At 42.7% G+C, this 15,180-nt stretch overlaps 3 protein-coding genes across 7 annotated transcripts; 2 read left to right on the top strand and 1 right to left on the bottom strand.

Annotated features, from left to right (window-relative positions):
- Positions 1–146: 146 nt before the first annotated feature.
- On the top strand, positions 147–5,591 carry LOC129595180 (cytochrome P450 2U1-like). 5 transcript variants are annotated; one of them, XM_055492106.1, is made up of 8 exons: positions 147–492; positions 559–803; positions 2,325–2,404; positions 2,501–2,764; positions 3,293–3,823; positions 4,072–4,248; positions 4,312–4,578; positions 5,407–5,591. In XM_055492106.1, the coding sequence occupies exons 2-8, from the start codon at positions 796–798 to the stop codon at positions 5,589–5,591; spliced, it is 1,512 nt and encodes a 503-aa protein (XP_055348081.1). In that variant the 5' UTR covers positions 147–492; positions 559–795. The 5 variants fall into 5 exon arrangements, with proteins under 5 accessions (XP_055348081.1, XP_055348080.1, XP_055348079.1 ...); XM_055492105.1 differs by having other exon boundaries at positions 147–803; XM_055492104.1 differs by lacking the exons at positions 147–492; positions 559–803 and adding an exon at positions 1,962–2,085 and having other exon boundaries at positions 2,189–2,404.
- Positions 5,592–5,920: 329 nt separating this feature from the next.
- Positions 5,921–7,937, top strand: LOC129595181 (tereporin-Ca1-like). Its single transcript, XM_055492108.1, has 3 exons — positions 5,921–6,284; positions 6,778–6,979; positions 7,636–7,937. Exons 1-3 carry the CDS (start codon positions 6,056–6,058, stop codon positions 7,739–7,741), a joined length of 537 nt encoding a protein of 178 aa, XP_055348083.1. The 5' UTR covers positions 5,921–6,055; the 3' UTR covers positions 7,742–7,937.
- On the bottom strand, positions 7,693–14,808 carry LOC129595206 (uncharacterized). The gene is made up of 6 exons (XM_055492134.1): positions 14,367–14,808; positions 13,449–13,944; positions 12,197–12,730; positions 11,241–11,551; positions 9,945–10,455; positions 7,693–8,615 (listed from the first exon to the last, which is right to left on the bottom strand). The coding sequence occupies exons 1-6, from the start codon at positions 14,651–14,653 to the stop codon at positions 7,998–8,000; spliced, it is 2,757 nt and encodes a 918-aa protein (XP_055348109.1). The 5' UTR covers positions 14,654–14,808; the 3' UTR covers positions 7,693–7,997.
- Positions 14,809–15,180: the final 372 nt, after the last annotated feature.

Raw genomic sequence — 15,180 nt, forward strand, 5'->3', positions numbered from 1 at the left:
AATAATGGTAATTACGAGGTACAACATCCGCTATGTCTCACTGCGTTACAAACCGGTGTTTGAGTGGCTGCCAAAAAAAAGCATGTTGCTCATTGCACCCCAGTGATCACTGTTGACCAACATGGCGCAGCAAAGATTATCGAATTTACATCATGCGAAAAAACCCCCTAAAAGGGGAAAACAGATGAAGGTTTTCAAATGTGACGCATTAGAATATTATTTTAACTTCCGGTTCTGCGCTCCGGATTTGTTAATAATTTCAGCCAAAACCAAACGAAGTCACCAGTAAATTTCGCAAGTAAATATTCCCGCGGCGACTAGCAGAGAAGCCGGTCTACAGAACAGTGGCCACGGCCTGTGTCACCAGTTTATCTTAAGTAGTGCTCTTCATTGGACGGTGGTGCAAGCTATTCACATGACAGATCTGCTTCTAATGTGTTCCAGAACGGTTCTATCGACTTTTTTCCTCCTCACTGACCTCGGGTTTTCGCGGTCAGTTATGCAGTGCGGTTAGGCTTGAATTTCAGCTCATTTAGTATCGTTGTTATCTGGCTTCAGAAATTGTTTGTACCCTGACCTGAGGAAAGCGGAACATTTGATATCGATAGAGGGAAAACCGTAAAGACGCTTCCGAGCAGCTGCGCTGAACCGGGTCCGAAAACTGCGTATTGATTTCGTGAAGACGCCGTCGGATTTCACTAATTAATTAGCTGCGTACTGCACACTAATTAATTAGCCTGCGCAATACTTGTGACCTCAAATGCATTGTAATCGCTAACGGTGCCGGTCAACCGGATGTCCAGGTAAAACTCCAGGATTTTTTCTTTGTTTTTACTGAGTTCTACGAGCGTCTCTGTTGATTAACTGCCAAGAAACAGGGAATTTTCAATCACCGGCAGTTTAAAGCAAAAAAAAAACCGTACGGCTGCTCGTACCGTGCATCGACCGTATGATACATATTAATTAATTATTTTCTCAATATTTTAGTGTTTTAAAATTAGTGAGTTAATGACTCTACATCGACCCACTATCCCTGTCGACTGGACATTGGCAACGCATGACGTACAATACATTATAAAGGTAATCATTCTCTGCAGTGGCCTTCCAGTTGTCATTCAGGCGCAACCAACGTACTCGCAACTGCCCATGCTTATGTAATTTTGTTTTCTTTGCTCCTCCTTAAATTTATAATAATTTGTTTTGTTTGCACGTTGTTGCTCTAACATTTTTTGTTAGTTACCTGCAATTGTTGGGATAGATTATGGCAATAATCTTAGTATTATTGTGCACAGGTGCTGACGTGTATTGCAGTGTGTCTTGTTGTTTGTGTGTCTGTATTAATGCTGTCTAGTATCTAGCGGTTAGCTCTCTCTCTGGTAGCAATACGACCTGATTCGTGGATGATGTAACTAGGATGCCCATCGGGCAGCCGACCGTATATAAGCAATGAATTGGCGAGTGGTCAGCGCATTTGGCGCTCAGTAGTTTGCGCATTTTGATTTTTCTTTTTTCTGTGTCTAGAGGTTGTTTTTCCCCTTGCGGTTGTGTTGAATAAGAAATAAATATGCCCCCTTTTCAGTTGTTGTGTCGCACCGGAAACAATAATCTTCCTGTTACTGCTCGTTCATATACAAGTATATAAGCTATGTATCCAGGCAAATAAAAACAAGAAAGAATATGCGGTGGCAGAAGTTTATAAAAACAGAAAAAATGGAATTATATGGGATTTAACAGAATAAACAGATACACAAAGTATCTGTACGGTAGTACTTGAACCAGTTTTGTATGTGCTGGAATTTATGAAGACCATAAATCTTCCCGCCGGTTTAATCTGTCCGGTAGTAGACGGCCTATGGCAGGATAAAATTTAATGATGTCAGTTCACATAATGCGTTTAATGGTATTTAAACCTTCCAGCTAGAAAATTAATTTTTCGAGATTTATGCCAACATAGTCATTATCAAATGTAAGTGGTCAACAAGAGCTTGCTGGGTTGGGTACTGATCGACTAAAGCTAATGATCCCAAAATCGGTGATAAATGGCCAGTTAAACTGCTGATTTTCTGTTGACCCGTTATTATACCTGTAAGTAGAAGATATAAGCACCTGGCGTAGGAGAATCTTCTCGTCTGTAATTCACTATTGTTGTCTTCATTACCTACTGTAAAATTACCCTACATTTTTACAGCAGCCAAGGTTTTGGAAACACAGTGTACTTCTTTAGAAATGAACGCCGACTGTGTGTCAACTTATGACTGCCTGTCAAAATGCTGGACTTTTTGGGTTCCGTTGCTAACTGGTTTAATAATTGGTCTTGTGTACAGTGAATTTCACGAGAAGCTGTCAATGCCCGATATATTTTCGTACTTTAAAAGGCGGAAAAGAATCCCACCTGGACCACTTGGTAATATTTATTTAACTATGACTCTAATGAGTATTAAAACCATATGAGAATTATTGAGAGAATTATTATGTATTTCATGAGTTTCTACTGCTTTAGGTTTGCCGGTAGTCGGTTATTCCCCGTTTCTCGGCCGCAAACCGGCAGAGAAAATCGTGGAGCTCAGCAAACAATATGGGAACATCATGAGCTTCTATCTGGGCAACCGGTTAACCGTGATCCTTAACGATTACGACGCCGTTAAGGCCGCATATATCGATAACGCCGAAGCCTTTACCGACCGTCAGCCAGGTTTCGCGCACCGGGTTATCAGCGGTAGTGAGAATGGACCGCTGAATGGCGGCACCGATGTACGTGTGCGAGGTACGATCCGATTTATGTATGCCTATCTATATCGAAAAATTAATTGAACGTTTTAAAGTTTTCTTAATAAGATCAGAGTATACAGATCTGTACAAATCAGTGATACATGATTCGGATGGCTGTATATATGTAACAGGCACACCTTACATGTTTAATACTTTATATTTGAGAATTGTGATATCCATTACTTCGACTTTTTCGCGTTTGAATGCCACGAATTTATGAGCTGATGTTTGGTCTCTTTATAGGAATGCATTCCAGTGCTAATGTTGACATCATTCATTTTTTTCTTTTTCGTGACTAAATGCTTTAATATTTATACGTCGGACTCCATACTCACTTTTTTCTGTAGAATCAAGAAAACGTTTTTCGTGTTAACAAATGTGGTGAAAGGCATAATTTTGGATTTAAAAATGCCGGGTAGATTAAAGCAGCTGATGAAAAGGCGGTATAAATCGCCTTATTCGTACAACGTGCGTTTCTGTCAATTTAGTGGATTAAAGACCATTTGATAAAATGAACGTACAGGTTTAACAATGGCCAACGGCGAGCAGTGGCGCCAGACCCGTCGTTTCGCCTTAACCACGCTGCGCAACCTGGGCATGGGCAAATCCCGGCTGGAATCGCGCATCCTGGAGGAAGTGGACTACATTTGCACCTCTATCCGCCGCACCCAGTCGCGTCCCCTCGAACCCAACGACCTCATGTACGCGGGTGTGGCCAACATCATGTTCGCCGTGTGCCTGGACAAGCGCTTTGACCACAATGATCCGCAGTTTAAGATGGCGCAGGACTTTGTTTTGATCGCCCTGCCCACCATCAGCAATACCGGCGCGCTGCAGTTGTTCCCGTGGTTGCGCCACGTACCCGGAAAGTTTAAGCGTTTCTGGTCTGTTTTTCAATTTGAGGTGCGACGTTTTCGAGGGATTCTGAAGGAGCACTTGAAGCTGCATGATAACGACAGGAAAGATGATGAGGAGGTGCAGGACTATGTTGATGCGTTTAGGGTACAGCAGAAGAAGGAAGTGGAACAAGGACACCAACCGAATTATTTTGATGGTACATAGGGGATTAATTGCATCAGTGGTTTAGTAAGCAACAGGTGGTGATGCGACAGACTACGTACACATACGATGCAATGTAGTTGAAGATGTACCGCATACCGAAAATGTATCGAATATCGCTTGTTTGCGAAATATGCGTTAAAACTAAGCATTCAGTATATATCAAATGTCCAGCTTTTGCACACGTTTGTGCGATTTTATCAAATCGTTACAGTTTTTATTGTTTTTACCGTTGATTAACAGATGACGAACTGCTGGTGCACATTAACAATTTCTTCGGTGCCGGCTCGGAAACCACCGCCTCCACGATCTGCTGGGCACTGTATTTCCTGGTACGCCACCCGGAAGTACGGCATAAAGTCCAGGAGGAGATTGACAGCACCGTAGGACACGATCGACCGGTGACGATGGAAGATAAAAGTATGTTTCTGTAGCACAACCGTAGCAATTTTTATTAAGTATAAGAGAGTGTACCTTGTACAGCAAATTTGAAGTATGTGGAAGCCTTCTGTGCGGAAGTAGCGCGCTGGGGCAGCGTCGTGCCTTTGAGTGTGGCACGCGGCGTCAGTCAAGATGTGACGATCGACGGGTATTTCATCCCCAAAGGGACGTATGTAATGCCGAATCTCTGGTACATTCATCGGGATCCAAAGTACTGGGGCAGTGATATCGGGGAGTTTAAGCCGGAACGCTTTCTGGATGAGCAAGGACGGGTGACCAATCCGCCGGCATTTATGCCGTTTTCCATCGGTCAGTATTTTCAAGTATTTATAATAATTCTGAAGTAAATTTCATGAATAATCATGTATTGAAACTTTTCTTTGCTTTTTGCATGCTCCCGCAAGAGTTACAAGTTTTTACAGTATTTTCATATAAAATTCATGAAATAATTATTTATTAAAAACATACTTTGCTTTTTATATACACCCGCAACAGTTACCTCTAGATCCTTCTAATAAAATATCCTAATAAAATTTCGGATCCGAAAAAGATTCCTTACCATGTTAACTTGACTGTAGACCACAAGAGCATTTGAGATGCAGCCAAAGATGACTCTTGTACATAGTATACTGCTTTGTTTTTATCGGCACCCGCAACGGTTACTAGATTACTAACTACATTTAAGCCGTTTTAATACAACTAAAAAATTTTTTATCATTTAATGAATCCGGAAATTTGTTCGATTTTTCTTAATTTACTTACTGAATCAGATTTAGCAGCATTATCCTACAGCATTATCCCCCTTTGTGCCAGCATTCTACAATAATCAGTCACACTGTAATGACCCGCGTTCTAATCACTCTACTGTGCTAGCCGACGCAACAGGTATAGTAGCGCGTTCTGCGCCTTTTACTTTTTCTACTGGCTTTAGGTACAATAATAATTATGAGATAAACGTTGCAGAAGCATTACAACTCGAGCTAAAAAATGCTTGTTATAGAAAACTCAGTGTAAAGTTAAATGGGCAAAAATCGTGATTTCGGTGATCAGAATTGTGGACCGGTACTCCATAGCTGATTATAATGCGGGGCAACCGACGTGCGAAAAATTAGACCATTTTTTTATTTTACGACATAGGAAAACGCAGCTGTTTGGGTGAATCACTGGCGAAAATGGAAATCTTCCTTTTCATCACCAACATCGTCCAGCAATTCACCGTCACACTGGAAGCCGGCTACACGCTGCCGCCGCCCGGGGAGTACGCCTGCGGTCTGACTACCCGGCCGCCAAAATTCCGTGTCATCTTTGAGTCACGACGCTAGACGAAGAGTCACGCTACCTTGAGTTTTTAACTGTCATTTCGGCGTATAAAATCTTATCCAGGCATAACGGTTTAATGGCACTCTGCAGCGATTTTATTAGCGCTGCGCCCAGCAAAAAATATTAAGTTGACGGTGTATTTGCATACAATGCCTGGTAATGGACGTGCCGTTTTCCTGTCATTTAATGTTACCGGCGTTCGGCTATCAAAAGCTCTTTATTATACCCGATAACTCCATCTGTCACCGGCACTTTATGGCTGGAGTGTCGGACATTGGGTAAACATAAAAATGGTGACTGTTTCCGGTATTGATGCTCACCGGTGCGCAAACGCTGTATTTGCTGATTGAATAAAAATTCCGCTCACTTGGAAGTGCTCTTCGGTTTTCCGTTCAGTCGTGATTTTGCACATTACTTAACACAGCTGATTGTATTTTGTGAGAATAAGTTAAGTACAGAAAACAGGATGGCGCTGAGGGACGGACAGAGTCTGACGGGAACCACTCCCGACGCGGTGATGAAGGCCATCACTCACAATGTGGCGGCCACCTTGGAGATCCGCAATTTCACCCGCTACAACCTGACCAATCCGCAGACGCAGATTAATGCCGGGTATGTGAAGATCCCGGCGGAGGATGTGGAAGCCGGCGTCCGAGAGATTATGGCCATGCACAAGACCGACCACACCGCCACTGGTACGTTTACTTGTACCAAATAATTGTGCATTACCGTGTTAAACACATATCCAACATGCATAAAATATCAATGTGTAAAAGTGTTTCTATATTACAAATCATATCATAACTAAATATTTCTGCCAAATAAAAATCTAACCGTTAACTTACGCGTTTCTTATGAACAGTTTTAACCAAGTTTATATTGTTTTGATTCGTTGTATGCGTTTTCACGATCTGTACTTCTTTATCTGAAATTCCGTATATTATACGAGTACGTATTCTAATCAAGTTTTATCTGGACATTTTTGCTCTCATTAAAACTATAGAGATGTAAGGGGCATGAAGCAGGTAACGTAACGTTTTGTGCACGCGATTATTATTATTATTATTACGGCACAAGAGCAGACAACCCAAAAGGGACTTCAAGTCTGGTCGAATTAATCACTTGAGTACTCTGTATACTACGTTGTTTCATTTTTGTGTGTTTTTATAAATTGTGTTTGTGCTGCAGGAACATCGGGAGTTGTCTCGTGGCTGATAAACGGATCCAATGAGCGTCTGGTCATTATGTGGTCGGCGCCGTACAGCTTCGACTTCCACAGTAACTGGATGGGGGTGGGTATCCAGTCAGCCGGTTTCCAGCTGGACGCCAAAACCTTCAACGAAATGTACAAGGGCGAAGAGTCGTGGTTTAGGCGAAAAGAGTTCTACAAGTATGAGGCTTATATGTTGCACATACGTATATACATACTGCAGTGTTGTAAAACGGTTTCACTTATTGCCAGAGTTAGCTAGCTTTACACGTTTACAATAACGAGTATTTATATGTAGTCGTACTGTTTCACAAAGTAGTTGCACAAAATAATTTTGGCATTAACTGGCTAATGCGATGCGCAAGAGCAAGGCAAAGCCGGTACGAATATTGATTAAATATAAATCGTACGCATATAGAAAACAAAATGCATTAAGAACCGCGATAAATTGCTGAAACGCCTGTCGGTTTTTTTAAGAAAATTAACCACCTTTCAATGCATATGCAAGTATGTAAGATTATACAGTGTCATATATACAAAGTTATTGTGGCACTGCAGAATGATAATATAGCAACTGGAAACACTTGTTACACAAACAAATAATTATATTTGCGCTAAGAAGTTTTAATTTTCGGTATCTAAATAATTAATTTCATAAAAAACGACTGAATGAAAGATCGATTCGGCACGTGTAGCGGTACTTTTATCATGACATTGCATTCGCGCTTGTTGTTTTTTCATAACGCACCGCACGTACACTGTTCGTGCCTCTCTACTACAATATCATAATAGTGTTTTGTCGTGTATTAACTATTTACCGAACAGCGTTGTTTTAGGGACACAAACCAGCTGGTACTGCAAGGGAGGAACATTATCGTCACCGCCACAATGGGCACAACCCACAAAGCCGATATCGTCGTGGAGGTCAAACCGGTCCAATAACAAGGACATTTTTACGAGTAGTACAGTGTATACTAATACGATGCCTTACCCCGTTTTAATTGTATGTCAAATGCCTGCTTGCATTTACATACCTTTATCTGTCTTCGTTGAATTTTTAATGAACGTTTTAATTTACGAAGAATGAGCTGAAGTTTTCTAAATGCGTACAGACGATTAAAAATACCAGAAAGCGGAACAGACAGCGATGCCAAATTAAATAGCAGAAAATCATTCAGCATAAATAGTATAAAATCCATCACCAGTCATTCACATTGACATGTCCCACTTTCTCCCCATCCTTTTGAGATCCATAGACCAGCTCCTGATCGCTGCAGAGCGGCACCACCTCCTCGCTAACCCCCACCGCCCGTTCGCGCTGTGACGGGGTCAACCGTTTCCCCGTCCTGATATTCAGTCCGCACACCGCCACATTCAGGACCACACACACCGCCGACGTCACCGTCAGCATAATAAATAGCATCTCCCAGGGGACATGGCGGGGATTATCCGTGTTCAGCAAGGAACTGGCAATGGCCGTCAATGCCCCGATCCCTGTGTAGTGGAAGAACTTGAGGATGCCCAGCGCCGAGCCCACTGTGTCGCTGGGGACGATCAGCGGGACACAGGCCCACAGGGTGGGCCCGAAGATGGTGTAGGCCAGTCCGATGAGGGTGGTTAATAGCCAAGCCGGGAAGGTGTGGATGAGGGTTTCCAAGAAGAAGGCCAGGAAGAGGAGCGTGGTGCTGGATAATAGCCAAAGGTCACGGTAGCCGAAACGGTCCGTGAGCCAGCCGACTAGGAGGCAGAGGATGGAGATGTCGTAGATGATGCCGACGATGTAGCTGGACTGCGATTCCGAGTAGCCATAGGCTTGCTATAAATACATTCAGCGGATTGGTAATGTTACCTATGTAACGGAGGTGTTAATTTTAGCAGTATAATCCGTCGTGCTCTGATTTCGGTCGTTTTAAGAGGACTGAATGATTAAATTAACAGGAACCGTATAATCGGTACAAGCCTATACAGTTCGTAATTTCTGTCTGTCAATACTGTGATTGTCTAGTTAGGTACACCACCATCACTGTCACAATCAGTTGGTCATCGTCAGGTTGATAATCCGAAAAATTATTTTTATTCAGCTTGACTACAATATTTATTTACAGTTGACAACGTCGTACAGCGGATAATTATTGTACCAGATTTCTGTCTTTAACCGGGCATGGAATATGCAGGACAGTAATTAATGTTTAATCAGGTGGATGCTGTGTAATGGGATACCCGTACATTCCCACTGCGACAGCGGTAGCATTCTCTTTTAGATAGTGCCGGTATGGCTAGACCAACGCGGTTCTCTAGGGGCTGCAAATGTTTACGGATTTTTTCAATATTAAAAATCGACGCGAAGTCTTAAATGCATTTTTGTAACCCAGTATGATAAATGCGACTGCGGTACTATGTTCAACATGATCGTGCCGCTTCACTACGAATTCTTCTACGAGCCTTAACCGATATGAAATTCGGTCCATTGGCGGTAAAAGTCAAGCTAACTATAATTGTTCAAGTGTGGTAGTGATAGAATCGTTCAGAATGGTAGTGGTTATAAAGTCGAAGCAGCGCTTCTTTGCCAAAAATACAATATTTTTTCTCACTACGTTAATCATGTTTTTCCACTCACCGATTCGGTCGACTGGCGGTAAACATGTACAGTAACTGATCAGTTGTCAGAACCTAACTTTGTATATAGTAGAAGTACTTACCTAATATGTAAATATAGAAGTAAGTATACAAAGCACTAACAAAGTATACCTAACAAAGTATACAAAGCATACTGTACCTAACTAAAATTACAATAAGTACTAGAGTATAATATTATAGTATATTTCAAGTATTCGAAAAAAATTAAAGACCAATATTTAAGAATACTCGTACATATGTACTCGTACTCGTACTCGTAGAATACTCGTACTCGTACATAAGAATACTCGTACATATTAAGTAGATATTACCTATTAATTATGTACATTATGTATTCGAGGAAGGCGGTTCTATTTCTTTTTTCAAAACTGTTTTACAAAAAGTTACCAAGAATGTATACCGTCCGACAATCAACTTTTACTGAGCACTCAGTACCACGTTTTTACGGTTTTCGTCTTTTGCATGATGACCCATACGTGCCACTTCCCTACCATACATCTTCCCTAACCGATATGAAATTCGGTCCATTGGCGGTGAACGTGGAAATCGATCCATAATACAGGAACGTCATCAAGACAAAACACCAGAATATCCCATCCAACCCGCGGAACAACTCCCGCAACCCGGTCGGTGTCCACCATCGGGTCCACCGCGGTTCAGCCCGCGGCACCCCCACCGTGACCTTTTCCTCGTGTCTTCCATGCAGGATGGATAACACCACCGCCGACAATCCGGCCAGTGCGATAACACCGAACAGGAACCATTGGCACGCCCGCAGCCCGGCGGCAACTACCAGCGCCCCGACCAGGTAGAAGACGACGGCACTGCCCAACCGCCCAGAGAGAGTGTAGAAGGAATAGGCCAGGCCCAGTTCCTTGTATAAAAACCAGCTGGCGATGATGGTGCTGAGGATGACGTCCAGGGCGCCATCACCCAGTCCGTAGATTAATTGCGAGGTCACCATCAAGGCGAAGGTGGCCCGTGTCGTTGTGCAGTACGTGGCCAAAGGGAATAATAGCCTGAAATTAATTTTATCGGTCAGTTGTATGGAATATCTGTGTTAAGTTGTATTTTTCAGCGAGATATTTTGTATTTATTTTCTGTTGTGAAAATGATAAGGAAAAAACTATCGTGGATAATCTAACCCAGCTGACACTTATTTGACTTACTAGGCGCAGTTGTTTTCGACAGGTATAACGCGTTCTGCAGTGCCTCTTCACTACACTATTCGATGCGTTGGCGGTGGCATGTACACATCGATTCACAGTGATAACTGATAAGTAAATAGTACTTAATGATATTATTCAAACTTTGAGGGCGTTGAAACCGTATTCCACAACCGATATTACTGAGGACAATGCGCGAAAGGCTAGCTAGGCACTTCCACAGCCGCCACTTAGGCCTCGCTTATTAACTTTTACATCAAATTTTAACGTAATACGTCTGTTACAAATATGGCTAGTGTAATAATTATTAGCACATGTCAAAAAACAATCCGATTCTGTAAATAAAATTTACAGAATCGGAGTTTGATGACATTCAACGTGCTTATGGCTGCTGAAGTACTGTAATACCGCATCATCAAAAATTATTACAGCGCTTATTCTTACAAGCAACGAACGTAGAAGAAGTGAAAACTAGGATATATATACAAATACAATAAATAAAATACAAATTATAAAAATTACATAAATAAAAAATAAATATGCAGCTTGAAAAAAACAGGAATAAATATCTACAGGTTGAATAAAATGCATTGTCCCCTTGTATCTTTAAGTAAGCCTATCTTTTTGATAAAACTTACGCTCCGGTGACCATGCAGCCCACACAGATCCACACCGCCACCCGGCATCCATACCGATCGATCCCGAATCCCACCGCCACCGACGTCACGGAGGACGCCCAGGCGCCGATGGAGAAGAGCAGATTGAACTGCTTAACGTCCAGCTGCACACAGTGCTGATCCGTCCCGTTGCTGCTGCAGGACGCTGAAGTGCCGGTTAGCCGCTGCACAAGAACACTCGGCGCGTCCACGTATAGATCGGCCAAAAAGTCCGTAATGCAGCAGCAGGCCAGCACCCACCACCGGGTGTGGCTTGACGCCATCAGTTCGCACTTAGATGAAAATCATATGAAATGTGTTTCTATACGAACAAGGCATTTTTTATCCAAAGAAGGCATTAATACGAATAATAATCATTAAATTTTGTCTTTGACTTTAACTTATACTTTGGCGCCGTGTAAATTAACAGGAAAGCACTGATAAAATTTTTCACTGGAGTGCAATGAATAGGGACTTAAAAAGTGAGCTGAACCTTTCGAAAGCGAAAGGAGAAAAGCAATACCGCTATGTCTTGCGGCAACCGTGGTTATTACCGATTCCACAATGCGCCGATTTCGCTGAAGGCATTTCATGTAATACTGAACTGTACAGTGTACACACTATACGGCACGCCGCGGCTTTTTCAAGAGGAGCCAATTTACCCGCATATGTCGCATATAGCGGCCACCCGCATATATATGCACGCATCCACCACCGCCGCTGCATGTACAGCGTTGCATAATTAAATACCGTTGATATTTTTAAAGGTTGCTCCCATCGTATTACCATACGTAATTCCCCCTATTCCCTCCCATCGCTTGACTTGCAAAACTGATGGCTAATCACACTGACCTATAATGTTTACTGTGTACTTAAATAATTCACGCATTGACTCCCATAATTTATTTTCCCATCGGCTAATGGTGTATTTCCATTACTACACCGCCGCGCTGCAGACCGGCATCGCGTTCCCGTTGGGACGGGGTCAACCGGTGCCCGGTCCGCGCGTTCATCACGGCCAGCGCCACCGTACTCAACAAACACACGCTACTGGTTGTTATTAACAGTTCAAATAACCGCCACCACGGGACGACGTCCGCGTCGCCGGTGTTTAAAATAACGCCGGCTACAGCGGTCATCGTGCCGGTGCCGGCAAAATGGAAGAATTTCAGGCAGCCGATGGCGGTGCCTAGGAACGCCGGCTGGACGATCAGCGGGACGCTGGACCAGAAGGTTGGGCTGAAGATGTTGAAGCCGACGCCGATGCCGACGGTCAGCAGCCAAGGCGGGAGGTGGGACACGGCCAGTTGCAGGGAAAAGAAGAGGACGAGACAGGAGGCGCTGGTTAGGAGCCAGTAGCCGCGGTGGCCGTAGCGGTCGGTGAGCGTGCCGAAAAGGAGTTGGAGTGGGGAGATGAGGTAGATCAGGCCGATGACGTAACTGGAGAGGGCCTCCGAGTAGCCACAAGTGTCCTGCAGCCAAATTCTCGATTTATTTGATTATTCATCCACGTTTACCCGAATAATTTTATCCGCAAATTAGGATCGCTCATACGTTAATGCCATGATTTATTTGCTGTAATTTCATGTACAGAGTAGGTAACCAAATATATTCAGACAAACAAATTGAAAAAGAAAACATCAGTTCCGTATATATCATCATTATAATTATGTAAATTTCGTAATAAATATAAATTTCATGCACGGTGTAACTGGTTGTTGTTTATGGCAACTTAAAACAGCAGCAGCATTCCTGTTTTTAGCTTGCACTACTTTGTACAGTGGAGAGATTGTATATATTGTATATGGAATACTTATAGAATATATGGAATACAGTTCAGCGATGTAGAGTCAGCCCATGCGAAAAAAAGCCTCTACAGTACCTTCAAGCGAAATACAGGGCGTGCAGTAATGCAAATACGGCAGTTTCGTAGTGCAATGGCGACATTTATTCATTGTCAATCATACTCGAAATTTTCGTGGCGTAGAGTGTCGTGATGCGTTCCATAGGTCAAGCTTTAAACTAATAAGTTTCGTTTTTAGGTTTTGTTAGTATATTTTAGTCTTCTTTACAAACTTTACAGCCTTCTTACATTTTTAAGACAAATGATATTACACTACAATCTACAGTCAATAAAGCATCACAATAATTTTTGCCGCGCAAACCCATGTACTGTTATGCTGTACTGACGGAAATAAAATTCGGTCCATTGCCAATAAATGCCGAAATGGTCCCATAGTACAAAAAAACTATGAAAACCAAGCACAGGAATACCCCGTCCAAGCTCCCAACAAACTGCACCGTAACATGCCGGATCTCCGCGTCCAGATCAACATTAACCGGCACCGGCATCGCCGCCGACTGTTCGTTCCAGAACGATAACACCACTGCCGCCCCGGCACACACCACCGTGAGACCGAAGCCCAACCACAGACAGGCCTGCATGCCGATAATATCCACCAGGGTGCCGATGACGAAGAACACCGTGGCATCCCCGAAGCGGCCGCACATAATGTGGATGGCGAAGGCCAGGGCTAATTCCTTATACAGGAACCACGAGGATTTGATGCGGTGTGTAATGACGTCGGTGGCGCCGTTGCCTAATCCGTAGAGAATACGGCCGAGAATCGCCAGGACGTAGGTGTAGTACGTGCTGGTTAAATATGTGCTGCAGACGAAAAACAACCTGCAAAAAAATTAAATACTTAGGAAAATTTATTTCCGATTACTGTATTTTTATTATGTTGTAAAATTGGGCCATTTTGTATTAGGAATATATTCGCTAGCGTTGCCTATATTTATACGAGTATTTATACGAGTCATATAATTAGTAAGTAAGTAATATAATTAGTAAGTAAGTAATACAATTAGTAAGTATTTATTTTAATCAGAGATCATGAATTTCAAAATTTGAATTACTTTTTTTACGTTTTATCGCATTCTGGATCCGAAGAGAACAACATTTACTGATTTCCAGGTAACTGATTTTTGATAAATCAGGGTCTGGATTAAAAATAAGCATAAATGTTTGTTCGGCCTCCTAAGTGCCCGCTTACGTTGTCGTACTAGAATAATTAATAAGATTGTAAGAAAATTAGAATCTCTTACGATCCAAGCACGAGACATCCGCCGGTAACCCACAGCGCCTCCTTGCAGCCGTACTTGTCGACCACGATGCCGACAACGACCGATGCGCCGGCGGACGCCCAAGAGGATGCCGAAAATAGCATATTGAACTGCTGTACATCCAAGTTGACGCAAGTATCGCTCCCGTCGTCACAAGCCTCCGCGGTGCCGGTTAATCGTTGGACCAGCACGCTCGGTTCGTCCCCATAGAAATCGTTGACATAGCTCATTATCCCGCAACAACACAGCACCCACCAACGTGCATCCATGATAGGCGGGAAAAAAGCCTTTTAGTGTGGCCTTCCAATCACGGCATTCTCTAAGATAGTAATTAACACCAGCTCCTTGCTATACTGAGCTGCAGATGTGTTTCTGAAATAATTTCCCGGCAATCAACTGCAAAGCATTTATGTACAGTAGAATATTCGAGCAGTAAACACAACGGCAAGGCTGCTATATCACAATACGGTCTGTGGAAATCTGTTGTAAAAGATTTATGTCGATACCAGTAAGTATACTTACTGAAGCGGTACGTACCGCTTCAGGCGCCAGAAGTTGTCTGTAGAAAAAATTAATTTTGTCTACCGTAATTTTTTCGAGATATATGCTGAACAGCTGATGACAAATTTCACTGTACATGTGGCGGCATTTCCGGCACAATGATTCACAGTAGATTTATCAGTTACAGATTGCAGATTTTCTTCCCGTTTATTATTCTGAACCAACATGCTAAAATAGATTACATTTTGCAAGTAAAATGGTGTCGGCAAAACTGCGAAAATTAATAATAAGCAGT

The sequence above is a fragment of the Paramacrobiotus metropolitanus genome, unplaced genomic scaffold (genome assembly GCF_019649055.1).
Source record: "Paramacrobiotus metropolitanus isolate TYO unplaced genomic scaffold, Prichtersi_v1.0 Parri_scaffold0000075, whole genome shotgun sequence".
NCBI classification, from domain to species: domain Eukaryota; kingdom Metazoa; phylum Tardigrada; class Eutardigrada; order Parachela; family Macrobiotidae; genus Paramacrobiotus; species Paramacrobiotus metropolitanus.

What these genes read in the sequence shown, in the direction of transcription:
- LOC129595180 (XM_055492104.1), top strand. Translation starts at nt 2,227, where the DNA reads ATGAACGCCGACTGTGTGTCAACTTATGACTGCCTGTCAAAATGCTGG. An exon ending in AATCCCACCTGGACCACTTG is followed by an intron (nt 2,405 to 2,500) that starts GTAATATTTATT and finishes CTACTGCTTTAG; the next exon opens with GTTTGCCGGTAGTCGGTTAT. An exon ending in ATTTATGCCGTTTTCCATCG is followed by an intron (nt 4,579 to 5,406) that starts GTCAGTATTTTC and finishes TTTACGACATAG; the next exon opens with GAAAACGCAGCTGTTTGGGT.
- LOC129595181 (XM_055492108.1), top strand. Translation starts at nt 6,056, where the DNA reads ATGGCGCTGAGGGACGGACAGAGTCTGACGGGAACCACTCCCGACGCG. An exon ending in GACCGACCACACCGCCACTG is followed by an intron (nt 6,285 to 6,777) that starts GTACGTTTACTT and finishes TTTGTGCTGCAG; the next exon opens with GAACATCGGGAGTTGTCTCG. An exon ending in AGGCGAAAAGAGTTCTACAA is followed by an intron (nt 6,980 to 7,635) that starts GTATGAGGCTTA and finishes GCGTTGTTTTAG; the next exon opens with GGACACAAACCAGCTGGTAC.
- LOC129595206 (XM_055492134.1), bottom strand. Translation starts at nt 14,653, where the DNA reads ATGGATGCACGTTGGTGGGTGCTGTGTTGTTGCGGGATAATGAGCTAT. An exon ending in GTCTGCAGCGCGGCGGTGTA is followed by an intron (nt 11,552 to 12,196) that starts GTAATGGAAATA and finishes TTTTCATCTAAG; the next exon opens with TGCGAACTGATGGCGTCAAG. An exon ending in ATGGACCGAATTTCATATCG is followed by an intron (nt 8,616 to 9,944) that starts GTTAGGGAAGAT and finishes ATGTATTTATAG; the next exon opens with CAAGCCTATGGCTACTCGGA.